General features: G+C 40.2%; 1 protein-coding gene across 2 annotated transcripts in view; it reads right to left on the bottom strand.

Annotated features, from left to right (window-relative positions):
- Positions 1-25,650, bottom strand: part of Ecr (ecdysone receptor) — a 54,066-nt gene that overhangs the window by 15,936 nt on the left and 12,480 nt on the right. The window contains exons 2-4 of one of the 2 annotated variants that reach the window (XM_076521759.1): positions 2,394-2,806; positions 1,276-1,554; positions 805-1,180 (exon numbers count right to left, since the gene is read on the bottom strand). In XM_076521759.1, coding sequence (XP_076377874.1) covers positions 805-1,180; positions 1,276-1,554; positions 2,394-2,806 — 1,068 coding nt within the window. The remainder of the gene's footprint in view (positions 1-804; positions 1,181-1,275; positions 1,555-2,393; positions 2,807-25,650) is intronic. The other variant, XM_076521760.1, reaches the window with a different exon arrangement.

The raw sequence follows: 25,650 nt of genomic DNA on the forward strand, positions 1-25,650 counted from the left end.
ATTGCCAAGACGTTGGGAATTGACTTATCTCTTTCAGGGATTAGGATTAGACTTTATTATTAAGAGGTTCGAGATAGTCTTTATTGTTAAAGAGCTTAGGGACTAATCTTTATTATTAAGAGGTTGGGGACAGACTTTATTGTTAAGAAGTTAAGGCTAGTCGTTATTGTTAATCTTTATTGTTAAGAGGTTAAGGTTATTATTAAAATGTTAGGGTGAGATTAAGATTATTGTTAAGATACTAGGAGTAGCCTCACCGGTTAAAAGATGTAGGCTGCAAGGATGGGAGTATCCTTAGTGGATGGGAGTATCCCCATAGTTCAAAAGTTAGAAGTAGAACGAAAATTTGGACACTGCCCGACTCAGTCAACTTCTGCTGAACAATTATTACCTGAACTACTCTGTCGAGCGTTCCTCCAATTATGTGAACGATTAAGTATTACAAATATAAATAAAAATGTAAACTCAGCACGTTTTCCTTTGTTTGTTTAGTTAAATCCATTTAATCTTATTAGAAATTCCGGTTTTTTGTTTGAAAATTTTCAAGCAATGGATATAATCAATCAACGGACTCCTATTATATGAACCTAACCGTTTATATGAACTGATTGTCTCCGGCAGAGTTCGCATAAATGAAGTTCCACTGTAGCCTGATCGTCAGGTATAGTCTTCCAGGTTAAATCGTAAGTAGCGTCACCGATTAGAGATTAGGAATAACTTTACGGTTCAGAGGTTCGAAGCAGTCGCATCGTTCGCAAGACAGGAAAACACCGTTATCGTTTAGAGGATAGGTCGCCGGCCCACCTGAGAATATGACGATGGCCGTCAGCAACGCGTACTCCGCGTTGTTCACTTTCATGGCGTACATCTGCCGGCAGAAGTGCAACAGGTCCTCGATCGTGTCGCCCATGCCAGCCACGTTGTAGCTGTCCCTCGTGTACGGCTGGTTGTTCGCGAATATTATGCTGTCCGTTTGCACGTCGTACTTCCTCGCCATGCGGAGCATCATGACCTCGCTGGAGCAGGCCTTCAGCAGGGCGATCTGGTCCTCTCGTAGCAGCTCGTCGAAGCCGGGTAACCTCTTCGAGAACTCGACGATTAGCTGCACGGTCAGGATCGTGATCTCCGTAAGATGCCTGAACTTGTAATCACTGATATCCTCCCCCTCCGACGGGTGGTTCTGCGGGAACAACGAAACGGCGATTAAGCGAAAGACGAACAGAGGGAGCGGGCTTTCTGGGACGGTTGCGCGACCACGACGGTCCCGACACTTACTGTGATCCTTCTCAGATCATCTTCAGTGGGTTGCTCGTACTCGTTCTGAAAATAGACGAGCCTGTGTATCAGCTCCTCCTGTTCGGGGCTGATTGGCTGCACGTAGCTGAAGGAGCTGACCGGCAACAGAATGCGACTGCTGCCGGACGTCGACAAGGACTCGGCTTCCGCCGGCTCGATCTTCACACCCATTTGGTCGATGCGTGTTCCGCTGCTCGGCGAACCGTTCATCGTTGTACTGTTCGGTTTGTCCTTCTCCTGCAACGGGAAATGAACCATCTGAGGATAGAAAACACACATTCTGTCTAGCCGAACGTTCCAATTCCTCGCGCACTTTGCTGTCTCAACCCTTTGGGGCACGGTGGGATTTAAAGTGTACCATCTTTTTGATGGTGGGGGGACATTTTTAAACCCGCCATGAAATATTGCAATATCATCAATATGCGCATTCATGAACCCATGTGGCACGGTGGGACTATTTTGAGTCCCACCATACAACAACAAATTGAGTTGAATTATTATTTTTGTATGTTTTTATATTATATGATTTCTTTGTTAATGAAAAATACACCAACCCTGTTTAGTTTAAAACGCAATAAAATTTCTGTGCAACTTGGGTCTAGACGCCGCTTGATATCAAGGATACATACAGGGTGTCCCAAAATTATGGTACTTCCAGGAAATTAGAGATTCCTGAGGTCATTCGAAGCAACTTTTTCCCATGCAAAAATGTTCTCCGATGCATCGTTAACGAGTTATCAACAAAAAACACTGACCAATGAGGGACGAGCTCGGCTGCATCGAGCGGACGACGCCCAGTTCCGCCGATTGGCTCGGTCGCCTGGCGCTACGCGAGCTCGCCTCTCATTGGCCAGTGTTTTTCGTTAATAACTCGTAAACGAAGCCGCGGATTGCATGTTCGCCAAGGAAAAAGTTGCTTCAAATGACCTCAGACGACCTATTAGCATAATTACGGAACAGCCTGTACATTTTGAAATCGGAAGAACACAACCGTTTTCCAGGGGTTGAAAGACAGCGCAGGTAGCTAACGTTATTTGTTCCCTCGTCTCGCCAATGTCGGAGGTGTAAATGAGGACGACACGTGTCCGCGAACGTACCTTCTGCGCCTTCTTCTCCTTGCGCTTGACGGCGCACTGGTACTCCGGCACAACGCACTCGGGCCTCATGCCCACGGTCAGACACTTCTTCAGCCTGCATTCCTGGCACTTGCGCCGCATGTACATGTCGATCTCGCAATTGTTTCCGTATTTACACTGGTAGACCGCATTCTTGGTGATGCTGCGCCGGAAGAAGCCCTTGCAGCCCTCGCAGGTGAGCGCGTTGTAGTGATAGCCGGAGGCACGGTCCCCGCACACCAGGCAGAGCTCCTCCTGCTGCCGCGGCGTCGGGCCCTTCTTCTTCCTGGCGTCGCAGCCGTCGCCGCCGCCGCCGCCTCCGCTGCCACCCCCGCTTCCGCCGCCGCTGCTCCCGTAGCCGTTCAAGGATCCAGGCTGCGACAGTTCGTCCCTGGCTGTAAACAGAAGTTCAGGGCCGTGTTAGAAAATCTGGAGCACCCGCGCACGCGGTCCGCACCAAACATTTATCTCCGCGTTCGCCTAGCATTCGTTCGGGGCCCGGCATTCGACTCCCACGCTCGCCGGCAGATGGCTAATTGGTCGACGCGCAGGGCATACATTTACTACAGGGTGCTCGTTTTATCTCGCAGCACGCGTAATAGCTCTGCCATTGCCTGATAATTAGAAGAAGCAAATGCGTGGGCGAGAAATTACGCGATTTCATAGGACGACACTTATATAAAGACACGAATATAAAGGGGGGACGACACTTATTTTCGAGGTCATCGGCGAGTTTTGTAAAGGTGATCTATTGTGTTGAAGGTCAACCGAACGTCGCGATATACACCGTCGAATTCGTTTTTTCCTTTTTTTGTGAGCTACAATATTGCATTAATTAAAATATGTATGCTGTTACGTTTATAAAAAATCGACGATGACCTTGAAGAGAGGTGATCTACCTTTATGTTCGTCCCATGAAATCGTGCAATTTTTCATCTACGTATTTTTTCCCAGCATCCGGTATGAGAGAGTATTACGAGTACTCGGGATAAAATGGACACGCTATATATGTATATAGGGTAGTAACATTACTACGTAAAATAACTCGTTGTCCACTGATTTTATAAGAAAGTTTATCAGGTAGAATTCGTTATGCTGGTCTACGATACGATTACCTTTATTTGGTCTCGTTTAGCCTTTTCAAGGTCGATTGGAGATCGTCGTTAGACTTGCGAATCATTATGCAAATAAAATTAGTCTAAGTTACTTAGGTACAAGCGTAGGTTGGATGACAACGTCTTTCCTCTTTTAATGATTGCAATACGTTGAAAATGATGTAATATCGTTGAATTTCTTTTAACGTCTTCACAGTTCGACCTATTCACCTTTTGCCACCAATGCATAAAATTCGCGGACTAGTCATCACATTATTTTTTCCTTTAACGATTTAATTTTAACGAGTTAGCTGTTGCAATCTCTTTGAGAAGTGTACGAGTGATTGTAATGTTTGTGTATGTTTGATTTTCTTCATATCTTTTGTTTAAATACAACACGTTCATAAAATATATAATTTAATAAAGAATATCAGAGTATATATGTGTCCTTCTTAACCCAGTTGACTTTTTTCATATTTTCTGTTCAAATACAACACTTTCATAAAATATATAATTTAATCAAGAATATCAAAGTATATATCCTTCTTAACCCTAGAAAGATAACCATATGACAACGTACGTAAAAGATAACCATACGCTTCAGAGGCGCATGCTTTTCTAAGGCGTCAATTTTATACTAACAATGGATATTTATTTAAGTTAATCTAGTCATTTTAAAGGTTTGGCATTATTGTAAAAATAAAATGCATTTATATTATATTTTTTTATATTTTAAGTAATTTTAAACTTAAATCACTAGACCTCTATGAAAAATTAACAAAAATCAACAGTCTTCGCAGGCGCCTCTGCGACGTAGGTTATCTTTCTCGGGTTAACCAGTTGAATATTGCAATCCCTTTGAGAAGTGTATGGATGATTGTAATCACAATGTATATATTTGGTTTTCTTCATATTTTATATAAATACAACACTTTAATAAAATATATAATTTAACACGTTGAATGCCACGGGGGGCACCGGTGACCGGCACTTAACTTGGCGGTGACGCCATGGGGGCCACCGGTGACCGGCGCGCCCAAATCGATAGAAATATATATAATTTAAAACAAATGTCAATATCTAAAATTTTGTATTATTACCATCGTCAAATTCAAACAGTGACCCCTGTCACAATTTTAACATGTCAAACATGGTTATATACTGTAACTTATCTATTACAGATAATATTTCAACATTACATGTATCACATAAAAGAAAATGCATCATGGCGCCACGGACAATTTCTGTAAAACCGGCGCGGCATTCAACGTGTTAACACTATGTCGTCCGGTGGCACCACTTTGGTGCCATTTTAAAAAAACTGAAATAACATTTGAACTATATTTCTTGGGTGTTAAAAGGCAGCAAACTAACTATAGCATTGTGCTTATTTAACCAAGAATTAAGTACGAAAATTCTTGAATGACATATCTTAATTTTAGGAATTTATATTACCGCCATCTTCGAAAATTTTTTGAAAATCTAAAATTCCCAAGCTATTATGCCGGCGTCAAATAAAAGAATCATATCTAGGATCTGGGGAAGGCAGATTTTTTATGTTAATAAAAAATATCGAAGTATATGTATATCCTTCGTTTTTGACGAGTATACTCGTCACGAAGAAATGCCACCATTTTCCGTTACGACGAGTATACTCGTCGGAAGCAGCAGGTTAGAAATCTCAAGGTCAGCATGATGCGTCAGGCAAAATGTAAGCCTTGCATCGCAAGGCATAAGAAATCGGAACGTATCGACTTCATTGGGCTGGAGATGAGACCTCTATCAGAACCGAGACTTTCTTTTTCTCCAGACCTCGATCATATCCAGCCAATGGCATGATTCTGTGGAACTTAAGATTCAGCTCGTATCTAACAGATTGCTTTGCACGGTTGAATCGACGTTGGGAAGAAACGAAGGGCAGAGAGCATCCATCGCGAGCGCAGTGGAGTGTGTCGCGGCGCGCAATTTGTCCGGGCGAGTTCCTCGCGAGGTTTCCGGTGATTACGAGACGCGTTACGCCGCGGCGCGGCGCTGCTCTGCGCTGCGCGGCGTGTGCGCGCGTAACACCCGGTGACTCGGTTCGGCCGCGAGGAAACGGGTTCCAGTAACCTACGTGGCGACATCGCCTCTATTACCCTCTTTATCTGTGAAACTCGTCGAATGGAACGCCGCGCCGCGCCGCGCCGCCGCAGCCGCAGCCGCGCGGTGTGGAAGTCACGGTCGGTGAAAGTACGCCGCGCGGCTGCACGCGCCTTCTCGCAGCGAAGCGGAATCGAACTCGCCGCGGATGGAAGCCTCCACGACCACTGCCCGGCGCGAAACTCCCGAGGATGCTCTTCTTGGACTTCTTCGACGCACGGATATTCGCGGACATTTTGCGTCGAAATCGTTGCATCGAAATGCAACGCTGTTTTGCACTGGATTCGAAGGGGTGCGCGATCAAGGGTGCAACAAAAATTTAGGATCTTGTCTTCGAAGACGATCGATGAATATGGGGACAGAATTTTTGTACGCTAGGTGCATAGTCCGCTTGTATTTTGTGCGAAGAAGCAGTGAAATTGGAGAAATAGGGGAAGGAAGTGGGGTGAGAAGATTGGAAGTAGCGATGGGTTAGAACGGAGACGCGGTGGATCGAACAAAATTCCTAAAAATTTGACTGGTCGAACAGGGCACGAAAATATGGATAGGTAAGATGAAATTTGAGAGTGTACACGGGCCATATAAGATCCGCAAAAATTGGACGGGTCAGACGAGACCCGTAAAAATCGATCGGGCCAAACGAGACAGAAAAATACGGATGGGTCGAACCGAATCTGGAAAATGTACGGGTCAAATAAGAGCCGAAAAGATTGAACGGTTCAAGACATGAAAATATAAATAGGTCACAGATGACCCGAAAATGTATACAAGTCAAAAAAGACAAGATCCGAATATTTGGGTGGGTTAAACAACGTCCGAAAATATAGGTGGGTCAGCAAAAATCCGAAAACGTGAACGGATGAAGAAATACTGAAAAATATCGTCGGGTCAAAAGCGACCCGAAAAAATATGGACGGGTTAGAAGATACTGAAGAACATCGTCGTGTCAAAAGCGACCCGGAAATACAGTTAAAAAAATATTGAAAAATAATATCGTCGGGTTAAAAGTGACCCGGAAGATATAGACGGGTTAAAAGATGCTGAAAAATATCGTCGGGTCAAAAGCGACCCGGAAAATATATAGGGATTAAAAGATACTGAAAAATATCATCGGGTCAAAAGCGACCCGGAAAATATATAGGGATTAAAAGATACTGAAAAATATCATCGGGTCAAAAGCGACCCGGAAAATATAAGGATTAAAAGATACTGAAAAATATCGTCGGGTCAAAAGCGACCTGGAAAATATAGACGAGTTAAAAAAGTACTGAAAAATATCGTCGGATCAAAAGCGACCCAGAAAATATAGACGAGTTAAAAAAATACTGAAAAATATCGCCGGATCAAAAGCGACCCGAGAGATATCGCGACAAAATAAGACCTAAAAATGTGTTCAAATTCTATTTCTGACAAAAATGACTAAATCGAATAGAAGACAATAAAGATACGAAAAAAGAGTTCGAGACTATTTCTATATTAAATCAAAGTTTCATAAAACGAACTCGGACAACTTTCATTTCGTTTCAAAATATCCGCGGTCTGTTGTCGACGAAGCTAACGCGAAAGAACCTAAATAAATTCGATCTCGTCGTGCCTCTAACGCGACGCGCATCGTCCGCGTCTATCGTCGAGCAGATTCAGCGTCGAAGAAAGTTGAAACCGACTTGGATAACTGTGAATAGAATGGAGAATAGGTGTTTTCGAGTAGGCTCGTGAAACGATCACGGGGAACGAGATTCCCAGGTCGCGAAAAATGAGGAGCTCGAGCGTGCCGGAGAGGAGGGGCGGGAGGCGGGGCGGGGGGCGAGGGGCTGAACGCGGAGTAGAAGAGGTGTACCCTAGCTCACCCGGAAGTACTGATCGCCGTGAAAACATCCGCCTGGAACAGTGAGACACTGACCGTGCTAGGTGGTCACTCGGTTATTACCCCTACTTCACGGTCGAGGCAACTCAACTGGCAATCCTTTCGCGTGTGCGATAACTTAATTCCTGCTCATCTTTCTGTCGGTTTGCTTTCTCCGGGAAAGTCCACGGCCGTGTATATGTGTGTGTGTGTGTGTCTCTCTCTCTTTCTCTGTCCCTGCTCTGTTTGCCTAGTTTCTGAAATTTTTCATCCCGGAACGCCCCTGCTCCCACGGCCGCCATTTAGAATTCGCGATCGAAAAACACGAGGCTGAACGGAAAGTCTTTTCCGTTTGGCGATTGCGCTACGCGGCGGAACGAAATAGGCGAGCAGCTTTTTCAGCGCCCTTTTTACACCGTACGATGCTGGTTAATGTTTCATTAACATCTACATTATTTTAATTGTACGCGCGTTGAAAAACATTCTAGGGGGGCTTGGCTTCCTGTTCAGTCCTTGGGATACCGAAACATGGATGTGAACCGTAAAGCAATCATAATGTATGGGGATGATACTGATTTTAGAACAATTTTGAAAATACAATTTTTATTGCAATATATTCGAACGAGCTGAATTTCACTAAGAAGTTTCGGATGCGAAAGAATTCTAATATCGTTCGCTGTGGTAAATTTTAACATTTTAGTTTCGGTTTAAATAATTAAATTGCTTCGAATTTTAGTGGTCGATTGTAGTCGCTGAACGCGTTAAAGAAGTCACTGTGATTGGAAGATAATTATTTGGTAAACCCTGATGGAAAATCGAATTGGCATAAATTGTTGATAGATTTAATTATTTATTGTACCGATAGAAAATCGAATTGACATAAATTGTTGATAGATTTAATTATTTATTCTACCGATAGAAAATCAAATTAGCATAAATTGTTGATATATTCAATTATTTATTGTATCGACAGAAAATCAAATTGGCATAAATTGTTGATATATTCAATTATCTATTGTATCGACGGAAGATCAAATTGGCATAAATTGTTGATAGATTCAATTATCTATTGTATCGACGGAAGATCAAATTGGCATAAATTGTTGATATATTCAATTATTTATTGTATCGACGGAAGATCAAATTGGCATAAATTGTTGATAGATTGAATTATTTATTCTACCGATAGAAGATCAAATTGGCATATATCGTTGATAGATTAATTAATTATTTCGCATAGTTTCGCCATTGTAAGGAGGGCTTTCCGCGAAATCGCATTGCACACTGATCCGTTTGGAATAGCCGAAACTTCGGGGCAAGTTTCCAAAACCAATCCGCGGGCGGTGGACACGGGAAACGGAGGCTCGATAAATCAGCGGAATGACTTGACTCGCTGAAAATCGATGCCGCAACGAGTTTGTGTACATTTTGGTAAGTAGCACATAACGATTCTATCTAGAGCCGAACGGGCGCGGGTCTGGTTGCCTGGCTCGCTGAAAATCGAGTCGATCTAACCATTCCCCCCTATCAGGACGATCTACCAATACATAGACTTCTCGATTCATCGGTACGAAACGTGATTTTCAACGTATCAAACATTTTTAAGATACTCATAGTTAAGATACTAGGGGATGGAACTCTTGGAAATAGATTTTTTACACTGTAACGATGCTATAGAAATTTTTGATTTTTCTCGCAGTAGTTGCGCACCACTATAAGTTGCTAGCATGGCAAGTTTGAACAAATTCGGATTTCTGGTTCAAAAGTTATGGTCGCATGTGTGGAGACCCTTATTCTAGGGATCTATGATGAGCCAAGCGATGAAGCTTTAGCGAGCGTGTTAGACTTGTCAAATATGACCAAGAAAATGGAAACTGCAAAATGGATTTGCACAACACCGGCTTTCATTTCGGATATGTATAAAGCACACACACATACATAGTTCAAATTGAATTTAGCCTTTACACTACAGTTTAGCCTTCCGACTAGATTTTAGTCCACAGACTACAGTTTAGCTTTCAGACTATAGTTTAATTGTCAGACTAGAGCTCAGCTTACAGACTACAATTTAGTCTTCAGACTAAATTTTAGTCTTCAGTCTAGAGCTTTGCTTTCAAACTATAGTTTAGTCTTCAGTTTGGATTGTAGCCTTCAGACTAGAGTTTAGTTTTCAAACTAGAGCTTATATATATAGCTTACAGACCACACTTTAGTCTTCAGACTAGAGCTTTGCCTTCTGACTACAGTTTAGTCTTCAGACTAGAGCTTTGCGTTCTGACTACAGTTTAATCTTCAGACTAGAGCTTTGCCTTCTGACTACAGTTTAGTCTTCAGACTAGAGCTTTGCGTTCTGACTACAGTTTAATCTTCAGACTAGAGCTTTGCCTTCTCACTACAATTTAGTCTTCAGACTAGAGCTTTGCCTTCTGACTACAGTTTAGTCTTCAGACTAGAGCTTTGCGTTCTGACTACAGTTTAGTTTTCAGACTAGAGCTTTGCCTTCTCACAACAATTTAGTCTTCAGACTAGAGCTTTGCCTTCTGACTACAGTTTAGTCTTCAGACTAGAGCTTTGCTCTCAGATTATAGTTTAGTTTTCAGACTACAGTTTAGTCGTAAGTCTAGATTTTAGTCTTCAGACTAGAGCTTAACTTACAGACTACAGTTTAGTCTTCAGACTAGAGTTTTGTCTTCAGATTACAGTTTAGTCTTCAGACTAGAGCTTTGCCTTCAGATTACAGTTTAGTCTCCAGACTAGAGCTTAGCTTATAGACTATAGTTTAGTCTTGGGACTAGAGCCTATCCTTCAGACTAGACTTTAGCCTTCGGACTGGAGTTTAGCCTTCAAAAACTTGAATTTAGTCTTCAGACTAGAGTTTAGCTTTCTGTGAGTAGATTTTAGCGCCTTCAGAGACTAGACTTTATCCTTCAGACTGGAGTTTAGCCTTTATACTAAAGTTTAGCCTTCAGACTACAATTTAGCCTTCATACTAGAGTCATAGCCTTCGAACAAGATCGAAACGACGCCCCAGCTACATCGACCATCAGCCTCCAACTATAAATCGTAAGCGCGAGATCGAAAAATAAACCGCGGAGCACGGTTGAGAACCTCCAGGACGATTGGAAATCCTAAGACCAAGGGCAGACACGGCGCAACCAAACAAGCTGGCCGAGTACAACGACCGATCCAGGAGCCAAAATCCTAGGGAACAATGCTGGCAAGCCGATCGAGTTCGGTGAATATCGCAGCCAAGTTCATCGAGAGCAAGTCAAGAGCTGGCGCGTGTATGCGCTCGAGAGCATTTACACGCACACACTGCGAGTGACTGAGAGAGAGAGGAAGAGAGAGAGATAGAGAGAGAGAGAGAGAGAGAGAGAGAGAGAGAGAAAGAGAGATAGAGAGACAGAGACGCATAGAGTTACACAGACACACAGATACTGTGTACTCTACGCAGCAAGGTTTCCGTGCTAGTTAGTAGCTCTCTCACGGCGGAGCAGTGAGCGGCCTTGACTCTGGCTCGCCGAGTGGATGCCTGTGTAGCCGGCACAGGTAAGTAAGTATTATACTGCTCTTGCCTATAGTTACACGTTCCCCTGCACGTGTCCTTCTCGTTCCACCGGGCCCGGCCTACAGACAGCGAGTCTTCGCCTCTCTCTTCGCCGGTCGACGTGTCTCTCCCTGCCCTCCCTCCTTCCCCCCGCCCCGGCAGCGAAGCCCGCTCGCTCGGCTCAGCTTCGGCCGCCTCCTTTCGCCCGATAGGCCGTCTCTCCTTCGCTCTCGCTCGCTTGCTCGCTCGCCGCGAGTCTTTTTCCGTCACGATCTGCGCTGTCGCTCTTGCCAAGAGAGGAAAGCTAAAACGGGCCAGTGAGCAGCACTGCTCAACAGGCGAACCAAGCTTCCTTCCCTCCGCCGGGGAAGGAGAACGGGTCCTGGGATAGAGTCCCGAGGAGAGAGAGCCTCTCCTCGTGTGTTCTGCCAGGCTACGGGATTTTTCGGCACGCGTTCCAGCTACTGGCAACAACTGGATTCTTTAAAACCTCCTCTGGTTCGAGGACGTTTAAATGGCCGGCGACTAGTGCGGTTCGGTTGGGGCTGAATTTCGGGGATGATTCGGGGTTATGGAGCTTGATTTTGAGGATCAATGTAGGGTGCGGGATTCTAGATAGATGCAGGTGGAATGTTTGGATGTGTACTAGGAGCAGGTTGAAACATACAGCGCGTTAAAATTGACGAATGATTATGGTTAGAATGAATGCAAAATGAGACGGAATTTATTTAGAACTTCCACAATTTTTATTACGATGAATTAGGTGATTTAGGGAGAGTCTTTGTAATTCCAGCAATTTTATATACAATATTATTTAATATATTATTATTATTCGATATATTATTTATTATTTAATACAATATACAGAACCAGTGATTTCGATCAGCGATGGTCGGTTTAGCATCTTAAGTTCAGTGTTAAGTGTCTGGGGCCTGTAATGCAGAATTTAAGGTTGGCTCGGATTACGGTTTATGGACCAATGTAAGTCTCGACTTTAGAATTCAAGAGAGACGCGCAGGCTGTTAAGTAATTTAATGTCGATGTTATTGTGTTGATGATGATTTAAAATACATTTAAATTTTAGGATTTATTTAGATGCAGAGAGAAGGATTGGCTTGGAACTAGGTGCGGGTTGAACTTCAGGTTCTGAACTACCCTCAGGCTGTAACATAGAATTTAAAGTAGGTTCAGGTAACAGTTCATGCATTAACGAAGCTTTAGACTTTGGGCTACAAGAGAGGTATAAACTTCCAACTAATTTAGGATATGGTCTGGGTTAAAGTTGTACAGTTTATGATTTGAAGTAGCTTCAGATTTTAGGATTTAACTAGAAACGAATGGAACATTTGGATTTGGACTAAGCGTAGGCTACAATGTACGTTTTTGAACTACTCTCTGGCTGTAACTTAGAATTTAAGGTAGATTCGGATTACAGTTTATGCATTAACGTAAGTTTCGATTTTAGAATACAAGAGAGATACAGGATTTTATATATATATATATAAAATCTTAATATGTACATTTCAATTTGCAGCTATTTTAAATCCAAAGCTTCCATTACAGTTATATATATTCCAAAATAGTTATATATATATAACTATTTTAGAATACAATTTAGGGTCAAATTGTTATAATTTATGATTTGAAACAGTTTCCAGATTTTAGGATTTAATTAGATATAAATGGAAGCTTTGGATTTAAAATAGCTGCAAATTGAAATGTAAGTTGTGAACTACCCTCTGGCTGTAACTTAGAATTTAAAGTAGATTCGGATTACAGTTTATGCATTAACGTAAATTTTAATTTTAGAACACAAGAGACATACGGACTTCTAAGTAATTTAGAAAATAGTTTAGACTGAAATTATATATTGTGATTTGAAACAGATTCAGATTTTAAGATTTAATTAGATACAAGGAGAAGCTTTGGATTTGAATTAGGTGCAGGCTGATGTTTAGGCTGTGAATTAAATTTAGACTGCAATTTAGAATTTAGAGTAGGTTCATGGTTTTATGGTTAGGTTAGATTAGGCTATTTAGTTAGGTTATGGTCGGGTAGGTTTTATGGTTTCTGGGTTAATGTAGGTGTAATTTAAGGATACAAGGGAGATACAGAACGCATAGCTTGGAAAAAAAATGGACAATTTGGGAAGAGGAGGTACCATTATTCCACCCTTGCCGCTCGTTTTTATAGTTGTTGAAGTTGTTAAAGTCAAAACGAGCTGCAAGGCTCGAATAATCGTATTCTTCTCTTCCCAAATTGTTCATTTTTATGTGCAAGCTGAAACAAAATTATGGAGAATTTACTGTACAGGCTTCTATTTAACATGGAATGTAGTCTAGGTTGGGTATATAGTCTGTGATTTAGAATAGATTTAGATTTTCGGATTTAGTTAGGTACAGAAGGAACGATACTTCCAACTAAGATCATGTTAGAGTGCTGTTTTCAAGCAAGAGTCACTCTACAGATTAGTCTTTAAACTAGAGTCACGATTAATGTCTTTATCTTAAGGTAGAGTCTTTAAAGTTGAGTTAAACTTGAGTTCAGTGTGAATTAATTAGAATCAGTCTTCAAACTAGAAAGTGAGTCTAAGGCTTATTCTTTAAACTAGATTTATACTTGAATCCAGACATTAGACTAGAATCAAATTATAGTTCAATCTTCTAACTAAAAAGTGAAACTAAAGCTTAGTTTTTAAACTTTAAACTTAGGTTTCAAACTTTAAGTTCTTTGAACTAGTGTCGGAATCTAGACGTTGAACTGGAGTCAGGCTAAAGTTAACTCTTTGAACAATAATCAGAATTCATCGTTTCAACTAGTTCAGGCTTCGAAGAAGAGTCAAACTAGAGCTTACACTTCGAACTAGACTCTGAATTTAGACTTCGAGCTTCAGTCACAGTTTAGGCTTAAATTAAACTAACAATCAGATAAGGTTCTCAATAACCATCGTTGCTAATTATAACACGGATTTCAATGCAAAATGAAAGCTGTTTACAGCATCCAATTTCAAGATATATAAAATCGAAAGTAGGACATTATTTTCAAATTCATTAAATGCCTCTTCTGTTTCACATTTGATCTACACGATTTTATTACAAATACATACAATTCACAGTCTAACGACATCAATAATATAAATAAATGAATATAAATTTATTATTATTCAAAAATATTATTATTATTAAAAATAAATAAATATATAAATATATATCTATTATTATTCAAAATATATAAATATATATAAATAAAATAAATGATCATAAAATAAGAATTTGTGAGGCACGAACGAAGGATTCGAATAAAAATTCAGTTCGACAGTGCAAGTTCGAATCGAGGCTGGCGCTCGAGAAGAGCGAGCTTATGGTCGCGACAAGATGGACGACTAGCGGCACATCGCTCTAACGCGCCGGTGTCTATCGTTGAAGTCTCTGGAAATCGTGGCTCTCGCCGCGGCTGCCATAATTCGCCAACCATCGCAGCCTAACGCCTCTCCATTATCCTCGCGCGACTCTCGAAATCGAAAACGACCATAAACGCGCAAGGAAAGACTCGCCAGACGGCTAAATTTCTCGGATCAATCGACCGATTTTGGTAACGATCTTTGCAAATGAAATTTCATTCATTGTAATTTCATTCTTATTCAATTAATTCGTCCGAATCAGTTGTTCAATTCAATCGTTTTAAATTGCAAATACTTTCTCGCCATTTCTTCCAAAACGTTGAAAAATGACGGAGGACTAATGATAGAAAAATTAAAAGTTTCAATGCATTAACCAAATATAGCTGTTTTCGACATTTTCTTTACGACGAGTCGAAAACAGCCAACTGGTCAGAACAAGTAAACAAAAACAGATGTCAGTGAAATAAAATTAAAAAATGAAACATTCGTCTCAAACACATTGCAACTGCTAACTGATTAAACTGAGTACGGTAAATTCTCTCCAATTGTCCTTTAGCTTGTAAAGAAAGAAGGACAATTTGGGAAGAGGAGATACGATTTTTTAAGCCTCGCAATTCGTTTTTATAATCGCCAATTATCAACGACTATAACAACGAAGTACAAGGCTCGAGTAGACGTATCAAATTGTCCATCTCTTCCCAAATTGTCCATCTTAATTTAAAAGCTAAAGGACAATTGATACTATTAAATGCAATCATTTCAAATTGAAAGTATTTCCCCGCCATTTCTTCGGAAACGCTGAAAAATGGCGGGGAAGACTAATAGAAGAACCCCTCCAAAGATTCCACAGGCGTGGAAAACGACTGTCTTGTTCCAATTAGCACACAATGGTGATATTCGAACGCTGGATACACGCGTTCGCCCGTCGATCTTTTTCCGAATCGCTGCGAAACGGCGACCGGAAACGTCGAACGCGACGAACGAATCGGCCTCGAGCGACGAAACTCCGCGAATGTCGAGTGCAACGATGCACCGAGCTACGTCGGTCGATGCATCGGAGATAAGAGAAACATGCGAGCATCCGGACTATCGCGAAACTCGCGGAAAAATGGCGGCGGACGCGACCTTGCCCTACCCTCGTGGTCCCTTTAAATGGCGGCGGACGGCTCCGCGGCGGCCGTCGATGCGATCCGCGGACGCATACGTAACTAATGGATGTCATATCCGGTCACGGTACGCGGGTTCGATAAGATCTGAAAACAAAAGAGGAGAGGAAAGGGAAAAAAGGCGAGCACGACGACCAGGGCAACACGCAACGGCCATATTCGCAATCAGAAGATAAACATGGGCGCAGTCGCAATGAGAACGAAATCTCCGTTCTTTTCTCTTTTCAGCCGCGGCCGTCGGTTTTTAAGCTAATTTTCCGAGCGATTTGAAATACAGAAATTTCCCCCTATTTCTCCCTAATTTGCGCTCAGATCGCGCTCTGATTGCGCACAAAAAAGGACAATTTAGGAAAAGAAGATACGATTATTCGAGCCTTGCTTCTCGTTTTTATAGTTGTTGATAATCGATACCTATAAAAACGAGCCGTTTAATACAATTTCTAAATTAATAATGAAATAATAATTTCTCCCGAATAATCTGATTAGGGTGAAATTACTGTAATGGTTACCCGAAACACGTTTTCTGTGAAAAATCTCGGAGAGAAGATCATGTTTGTTATCCAAGTTGAAGCTATTTATTGTGAAATGTAAAAAGAAGTTGAAAAACTCACGTAATTGAAAGGTTTCAATTTATGATTATAAATAAAAATTGCAATTGTTACACGTTTGTGAAATACTCTGTATAAAATATTTAATTAGCTTCATGGTAATTTTAATTTCGTTTTCTCGTTTGTTGTATAGCTAAGGGATCTCAAATTTTCGCTCTGAATTAAAGTTGCAATTGGCACACGTTCTTCTAGATACCCTGTATAATATTTAATATAGCTCACTGCAAAATTAATTTCGTTTTTTCTTTTGTTGCTTCGTTAGTTTTGTTTAATCTTAAAAATCTATTTAGCAGTGGCTTCATAATAGTCGTTTTAACGTCGGCGACGATTTAAAAGATGGGAATTTGCTGAAAAGTTGTTCCGAAGAGACAACTTCGCTGAATTACGATACACTAAATTATTCGGGCGAATTTCAATGCGAGAAGTTCAACTGAAATGATTACTCGAAAGGAAAGTATCAAGTTTCTTTTAGGTACAGAGCTCTCAGTGAAAATCAGCCCTGTGAAAATCAACCCCTAAAATTCCCACAAAATCAAAGTAGCAATTTAATTAATGAAACTGACACTGGAAAGTCAGAATTTGTTGGAACAATGTAGAATTATGAACTGAAATGAAATTATTATCATTTACTTTAACTCTGTTTTAATCGCAGCACTGAAACCTGTAATTTGCTTATAATAAAAGCAATACACAAATAGTTTTTCAACCGACAAAAGGCTCCTCTGTTGCAACAGAAAAAAGAAAAGAACGAGTTTCGAGTTCTCCCGCAGATCGAACCGAGATAGTCTCGAAAGCAAATGTCTCGCGGCGGGGTTTATTATTCCGCCATTTTGGTTCGTTTTCTCCGCGGCGTTTCGCAAACGAGAAAACGTCTGCCGCGGCGATAGATAAACAAAATCGGGGAACGGGTGGTCGCCGGGTTTCGGAATCGACGGTTCGATTAACGAATCGCGTCACGATCGATTTCTTCGACGTTCATTGAAAAATCACCGCACACAAAGGGACAATGGACGGCGAACGAAAGCCGGGGAACAAGAAGAAGAAGAAGAAGAAGTAAAACGAGGAGGTAAACGGGGGTGAAGAAGGACAAAAACGAGCACAGGAAATCCATGAATCATCGGCGACGAATTTATTTTCGTTGGAACGATCCTACGCAACGTGGACGATTTCGAAGGCCCGGGAACTCATTCCGTATTCGACGTGGACCGCGCGCATGTCGAAACTATAGTGAGCAGGACCCCGATCCGACTCGGTTTCACGGATTTCAGAAAAATCGGCTTTTAGAGCGATCGGACCCAATCGTGAAAATCTGTCGTTCCTCGGTGACCACCATTTCGTACTTCGAAATAAAAATCATGGTAAAATTCCTGGGAAAAAACTGAAGAAAAAACATCCGAAACAGTTTCTTATACGAACAATAATGTTCAAGGAAATTCAATGTCAATGCCTTTTATAAAGTATTTCGAGTGACTACTTGAAACTCTGATCGCAAAATTTCTTTCTTTCTCCCGATCGCCATTTTCTAGTTCGAAATAAAAATCATAGTAAAATTCCTGGGAAAAAACTGAAGAAAAAACATCCGAAACAGTTTCTTATACGAACTATAATGTTCAAGGAAATTCAATGTCAATGCCTTTTATAAAGTATTTCGAGCGACCACCTGAAACTTTGATCGCAAAACTCTCTTCTCCCGACCGCCATTTTCTAGTTCCAAATAAAAATCATAGTAAAATTCTTTGCAAAAACCTGAAGAAAAAACATCTGAAACATTTTCTCACACGAACTATAGTCTCGAAGTAAATTCGGTATAAAACTCTTAAACCGTTTCGAGCGACCGTTTAGAATTGCGATTGCAAAAAATCACTTATTTCTCCGGCCACCATATTGTACTTCGAAATAAAATTCATAGTAAAATTCGTCGGAAAAAGCTGATGAAAAAAACATCTGAAACGATCCCTCATACGAGCTGTATTTTCCAAGAAAATTCAGTAACAAGCTATTTTAAAACTATGCAAACGATCCTCAGCGTCGCCGATAGTAAAAATTATATTTCTTTTCGCGATTGCTATCAGCAACTTCGAAATAAAATTCATAGTAAAATTCTCCATAAAAAACTGGTCAAAAAATGTCCGGAATATTTTATTGACACGAACTATACTTTCTAGGGAAATTCAGTAAGAAAGTCGTTCAAAAACCGTTCCTCAACCGACCACCCGCAACATCGACTTCAAAAATCGTACTTTCATTCGTGATTGCTATTATCAACTTCGAAATAAAATTCGCAGTAAAATTCCTCGTAAAAATCTGATCGAAAACCGTCTGAAGCATTCTCTTATACGAATCTTACTTTCTAAGAAAATTTCGTATCAAACTCTCGAACCTTTCCAAGTTTTCGAACGACCGCTCGCCGACTCCTATCGCAAGAATCGCTTATATCTCCCGCCCGCTATTTTCTATTTCGAAATAAAGTTCACAGTAAAATTCCTCTCGAACAACCGAAGAAAAAACATCCGAAAGATTTTCCTACACGAACCGTAGTTTCCAAGTGAATACGGTACGAAGTGAAGACGACGCGGTGTTTTCGATTCAGCGCGCCCGACCGCTTCGACGCACCGATTTTCTCGACGCCGATCATCGGTCGTATAAAAGAAACCGTCCGGGAGACTTTTTCATCATTTTTTCACGAGGAATCGCCGAGCGTTGGTTAATTTCAGAAAGCTCCCAGTCGGAGGCACCGTTTCACCGTTTGATTCGCTTCGGAAGCGAAGGAAGGTAGGCCGCCGCCGTTGCCAACAAAAACGATCGTTTTCCCAGGAGCGGTGCTGGTTTCCGAGTAATGGGAGTTAATGGAACAAGATGAATCCTCGATGCTTCGCGACCACCGATCCAGCTGACCGTGACATTGGATAGGATTCATCCTTCGAACGGAACACGGCTGTCGAGCCGAGGAGATCCAAGAAACTGATCCTTATATTATTTTATATATTTATTTCATATATTTTTTCTTCTTCCTATTTTATATATTTATTTCCCATATTTAATTCATATTTTCATGTGTTTCATATAATTAATATATTTCATATATTTTTTTCTTTCTATTTTATATATTTATTTCATGTATTTAATTCATATATTTCACGTGCTCCATCAAATTAATATATTTATTTCATATATTTGTTTCATATATTTTTTTCTTCCTATTTTATATATTTATTTCCCACATTTAATTCATATTTTCATGTGTTTCATATAATTAATATATTTCATATATTTTTTCTTTCTATTTTATATATTTATTTCATGTATTTAATTCATATATTTCACGTGCTCCATCAAATTAATATATTTATTTCATATATTTGTTCCATATATTTTTTTCTTCCTATTTTATATATTTATTTCATACGTTTAATATATTTATATTATTTATATTATACATTTTTTATATTTATATATTTATATTATCATACGTTTCATATATTTCATGTGTTTCATATAATTAATATATTTTACATATTTCATATATTTCATATATTTTATATTTCATATATTTCGAACCACTGAAGCATTACTCGAATAAAATATTCGACCAAAAAATAAATATTTATTCGAAACAGTTCGAATGATTATCCTAGAAAAATATTTAATCGAAACAATTCGTACAATGTCCAACTCCGGCGTATCGTTCACCTGTTTCTTTTCGATAGCGGCCCCTACGTGTTCAAAATACGAAATTATGAATGGAAGACATCGGTGTCGCGGCGCGAGGCGAAAGAGGCCCGATCGCAGGAGGTTCGTTTTCAACGCGACTTTCGCGATTCGCGGATACTTTCCTGCGGTGCATCCGATTTACTCTGATTTGCAAGCTGATGTCGCAGATCCTCGGGACTCTGTTACGCGAAAGTCGCCACGCGGACGCACCGGATACGGTACTTTTACCGGAGGGAATGCCACCTTCGTACCAGCACAGAGAAAACGCTGACACAGTCCTCTATGCCAGCGATCCCCAACCGGAGGATCCACGAAAAATCATAACGTTTCTCTGCCCTCCGGAAACGGAGCCCATGCGTGTGGTACGCGCGCGCACGCGCGCGTGTGTGCGTGTCTGTTCGTTCCGAAAGGTGTCCGCGAGCTCCGGCTGAATATAGACGAGCGTATTTTAAGGTAGCGCAGGTACTCTAATTATTCTTCGCTTGATAGCCAGCCAATTTCAATTTATTTTCACCTTCGATCCGTAAGCGAGTCCATCTGGGATCGTCTATGAATCAGAACGGCCTCTAACGATCTCGGACGCAAACGCAGGGGGGCCGCTTTTCTGGGTCCGTCAGATTTCTCGATGTTGGAAATGATACAGAATCAAAAGGAGGATACAGAGGGAGTAGATACCGCTGGAAAATTTGCGATTTTTGAAATGGTTCGATCGAAATAATAAAAATATAAAAAAAATATAATAAAAATATAATAAATAATAATAAATAAAAATATAAAAATATAAAATTGTAAAGTAGTCCATAATAGCACCGGGATGTCCCAAAATGGCATAGAATGATATGAAAAATCAGGAATATGCAATAGAAGTTTGAAGTTGCCTAAAGAAACTGCGATTTGTCCAGAAATGGCTAAGAATAATTGGAAACAGATCGCAAAAATTGTCTAAAGAAATTTTGAAATGTCCCAAAGTGGCACAGAAAGATGCGAAAAATCAGAATATTCAATAAAAGCGTGAAGTTGCCCAAAGAAACTGTAATTTGTCTAAAAATGGCTAAGAGAATAATTGCAAGCAGATTGCAAAAATTGCCTAAAGAAATTTTGAAATGTTCTAAAATGGCACAGAACGATGTAGAAAATGAGGAATATTCAATAAAAGTTTGAAGTTGCAGAAACTGCGGTTTGTTCAAAAATGGCGCAGAATAATTGGAAAGAAAATGCAAAAATCGTCCAAAGAAATTTTGAAATGTCCCAAAATGGCACAGAAACATTTGGAACATCGAAAATAACGCGATAAAAATATAACGTCGCCCCAAAATATTTTAAAATGTCCCACAATGGCACGGAAAAATATGGAAGAACAAAAATGTCTAATAAAAATATGAGTCTGGCCAAAAGAATGTCCCAGTAAAATACGGAATGCTGTGAGATGGCCCACAGACATTTTGGACTGGCCCAAAAAGTGGCCCAGAAAAATGTGAAACATCAAAAATACCTAATCAAGCTATATTTTTGTTTTTTAAGAATGCCTTGGTCGAATATGGAACACTCAAAAGTTGCTCATAGAAATCTTAAAATAGATCTTTGCCTAAAAATGTCCAAAATAAACAAACATGGTACAGAAAAATGTATGTTCGATAAAGAAAAAATAGAATGCTTCAGTAAAATATAGAACACGCGAAAATTGTCCAGAGAAATTGTCACATGCCCCAAAATGTCAAAAAATGTCTAAAAAAATGTCCAAAAATATCCACTGATAACGTAAAATATTCCAAAAACGCTGCAGTGAACTATTTAACACCTAAAAGTACTCGATAAAAATTGTATTATTAATTTTATTATATGTATAATAAACAACTCTGTATTTGCTAAATAAATCGTCTGTTTCAAAGCATTAATAAATAAATAAATATATGTATAATACCCAAAAATACCCCGAAAAGATCTAAGCTCGCTGAAAAACTCTACAGTCAACTATGCGACCCGAAAAATACCCAGCAAATGCCTGAAATCCCGCACGGAGTCACGCGATATATGCGCCCATTTTGGAGAACGCTGATTTCTCGGTATTTTTGTGGGTCGAAGGACGCGATACACGCTGGATTTAGGTTCGCCGTGAAGGCTCAAGTTGGGAGACACTGTCCCCACAGGTTTCTGATATCGTTCCCGTGTACGTGGCTCGTTACCATTCCACGCACCGCTCACCAACACACGGGACCCGCCACTTGACGACCACCGACGACCCACTTCTCCTGCTCGGCCGGTCGTTTTGTTGGTCGACGGTCGATCCGAAGCAGTTTTCCCGCGTCGGGGAAAAGTTTCCGCAGGCCAATTTAGTCGGCGGCTGATCCCAGTTCCCAGCACCCGGTGCCATTCCGTGGCCGTTTCCACGCATTCGCAACTTTTTGGCCACCGGGTACACACTGTCTACTAAAATGATTCTTAATCGACTTTGTTCGAACTTGCTTTAAAAAATGGCGCTTCGTTTTAGTTTTTAGTAACTTCAGTCTTGATTTTTATAAAAGAAAAATGGCACTTTTTGTGGATTTGATATAGTAATTTGCTTTTCTCGAAGAGAATGCGAGTTTTTAAAAGCTGTGTTTAACAACGATTTTGATTTCATTCTGTTTGGGTTCGATTTTAAAAATGGCACTTTACGTGCATTTTTCTTTCAGCAATTTGTTTGCGTCAATGAAAAATCTCTGTCTTTTAAAAAGTTACGCTCCCAAAAGATTTTTAATTAATTCTGTTCAATCTTGGTTTAAAAAATGGCACTTGCTAAGAACTTTTGCTCTAGTAATTTTCTTTTCTCGAAGAGAGAAACGTGCAACTTTTTAAAAGCCGTTTACAAAAACGATTCTTATTTCATTCTGCTCGAGTCCGATCTTAAAAATGGCTTGCACTTTATGCGCATTTTTCTTTTAGCAATTTGTTTGTGTCAATGAAAAATTTTTGTCTTTTGAAAAGCTACGCACCTAAATGATTTTCAATTAATTCTGTTCAATCTTGGTTTAAGAAATGGCATTTTCTGTGGACTTTCGCCTTAGTAATTTCGAACTCGGTTTTAAAAAATGGCCCTTTCTGTGCATGTTTCCATTAGTAATTTCCTTTCATCGAAGAAAAGAGGTCGTCTTTCGAAGAGCTTTCAGATAATTCTGTTCAAACTCGATTTAAAAAATGGCACTTTACGTGTATGTTTTCTCTGGCGATCCTGTTTCTGTCGAAGAAAAACTGCTATCTCTCCAAGTGTTACGTTTCAAAACAATTTTTAATTAGTTCTGTTCAATCTTGGTTTAAAAAAAGGACGCTTTCTCTGCATTTTTGCATCAGCCGTTTGCTTTACTTTTTCGAAGAGACGCGTTGCAAAACATTTTTCAGCGAAACCTGTCGAAATCTCTGTTTGTTCAAATGGTCCTTTCTCGGTATTTTCGCTCCGGTATTATTTATCGAAGTGTTTGAATACCGTACGACTCGATAAATATTTCATCGATACTGTAATGGATCGCTCGCGAAATATAGAACGCTTAAATAATGGGATAGAACAGATCTGAATATAAAACTGCACTCGAGCCGGCAGCAGAGAAATAAACAAGTGCGCCACAAGGGTTGATGCAGCTCGGCGGTTTGGCGCACGGAATAAAAGCGGAATGGTAAATCGCGGGAGGAGGCTCGTTTAATCGACTTTCCGCGGGTCTTGTCCCGTCCCTCGAACAAAGGGAGGAAAGGGCTCTCGAACCGGAGGTAAATTAAATCCAAATATTTCTCTTACGTTGCTTCATAATAAACCCTGTTGCAACGGTGAGCCGAGGCGGAATCAGTAGCAGCACGATGTTGCGCTACGAGCCCGTATAATTATCCTACACCACTCTGCAATTTGCAAGCAATTAACATCGCTTAAGCCTCTGTTCTCATTGCTGGCTAATGGCGCGCGCATTACGGGCCGGTGAGCGGGAGAAATCGATTTTTATAATTTTTAGGCATGATCTCCGATACTTTCTTGGTAACCGAGCTACCCTATCTTAAAGTAGACTCTTTCTGCTATAATTTGAGCCCGATTGAGTTCAAAAATTCCCATGGGAATATATTTTTAAATCGATTCGAACGTACCGCTTTAGGATCGAATCGTTTTTCTTCCTGTTCCATATTTATAGATTCATTGGAATGATCTCAAATATTTTGTTTAAACCCAAACGATTCTATACTAAAGTAGACTCCTTCAGCTTTAATTTGAGTACGGTAAAGTTAAAAAAATTCTCAAGGGAATGCATTTTAAGGTCGAACTAAAAGTACCCCTTGAAAGTCGAGTCATTTTCCTTCGCGTTCCTATTTCAGATTAATGAATTTTACGAAACGATCTGCGACTTCTTTTTCGATTAAAATTACCCTATTTTAAAGCAGACTCTGCCACTTTTAATTGGAGCTCGATAAAGTTAAAAAATTCTCACAGAAATGTATTTTAAAGTCGAGCTAAAGGTACCCCTTCAAAGTCGAGTTATTTCTCTTCGCGTTCCTACTTCAGACTTATCAATTCTCCGAAACGATCTCCGATTTCTTTTTAAGTTAAAATTACCCTACGTTAAAGTAGACTCTTCCATCTTTAACTGGAGCTAGATAAAGTTCAAAAATTCTCACAGAAATGTGTTTTAAAGTCGAACTAAAGGTACCCCTTGAAAATCGAGTCATTTTCCTTCGTGTTCCTATTTCAGATTTATCAATTCTCCGAAATGATATCCGACTTATTTTAAAATAAAAATTACCCTATCTTAAAGAAGACTCTTCCATCTTTAACTGGAGCTAGATAAAGTTCAAAAATTCTCACAGAAATGTGTTTTAAAGTCGAACTAAAGGTACCCCTTGAAAATCGAGTCATTTTCCTTCGTGTTCCTATTTCAGATTTATCAATTCTCCGAAATGATATCCGACTTATTTTTAAAATAAAAATTACCCTATCTTAAAGAAGACTCTTCCATCTTTAATCGGAGCTCGATAAAGTTCAAATATTCTCACAGGAATGTATTTTAACATCGTCTCGAAGTGGCTCCTTAAAATCGATCGTTCTTTCCAAGTTGTGAAATCAAGTTGCTCAACTTCTCCGAACGATTCCAAATTCTCCTCCGTACCAAAACTCAAGCACTCTCAAGCATTATAAAGTTCGCTCTGCAAGTTTCAATTTGAGCCCTCATATGTTGAGAAATTCCCGCGGGAAAGCAATATAAATTCGTTTAAAGATGTCAAGTCCTCGCAAGAGAAAAACAGTTTGTTTCCCAATGATAAATACTTGTCCGATTTTCAAAAAAAAAAAAAAAATTGCACCTTTTTGTTTCCAAATGACAAGTACGACAGTGCCGTAGTATTACGTTTTGCCCACCTGTTCGATGCAAGGAAATACCAATGTCGGCACTACATTATGTTCATAACACCTTCCTCCATTTTTCCACGTGTGGTTTCGTTGAAGAATCCCAAGGTGAGCCTCGAGGAACGAGGAGAAAGAAAGAGAGACAGAGGGAGAGAGAGAGAAAGAAAGAGAGACAGAGGGAGAGAGAGAGAAAGAAAGAGAGAAAGGTAGATAGTAACGAGGAGCTAGAGAGAAAGAGAGACAGAGAAAGGCAGGAAGAGGTCAGTGGGTCACTCTCACTCGAGAAAGAAGAGACTCGATCGCGTAGAAGAAACGTCTAGCCACTATAATCTGGTGTATCAGGTTGATCCTTGTAAGTTGGTCGAGTTTGTCGTAAAT

Source organism: Megalopta genalis, chromosome 5, assembly GCF_051020955.1.
Source record: "Megalopta genalis isolate 19385.01 chromosome 5, iyMegGena1_principal, whole genome shotgun sequence".
In the NCBI taxonomy this organism is placed as follows: Eukaryota; Metazoa; Arthropoda; class Insecta; order Hymenoptera; family Halictidae; genus Megalopta; species Megalopta genalis.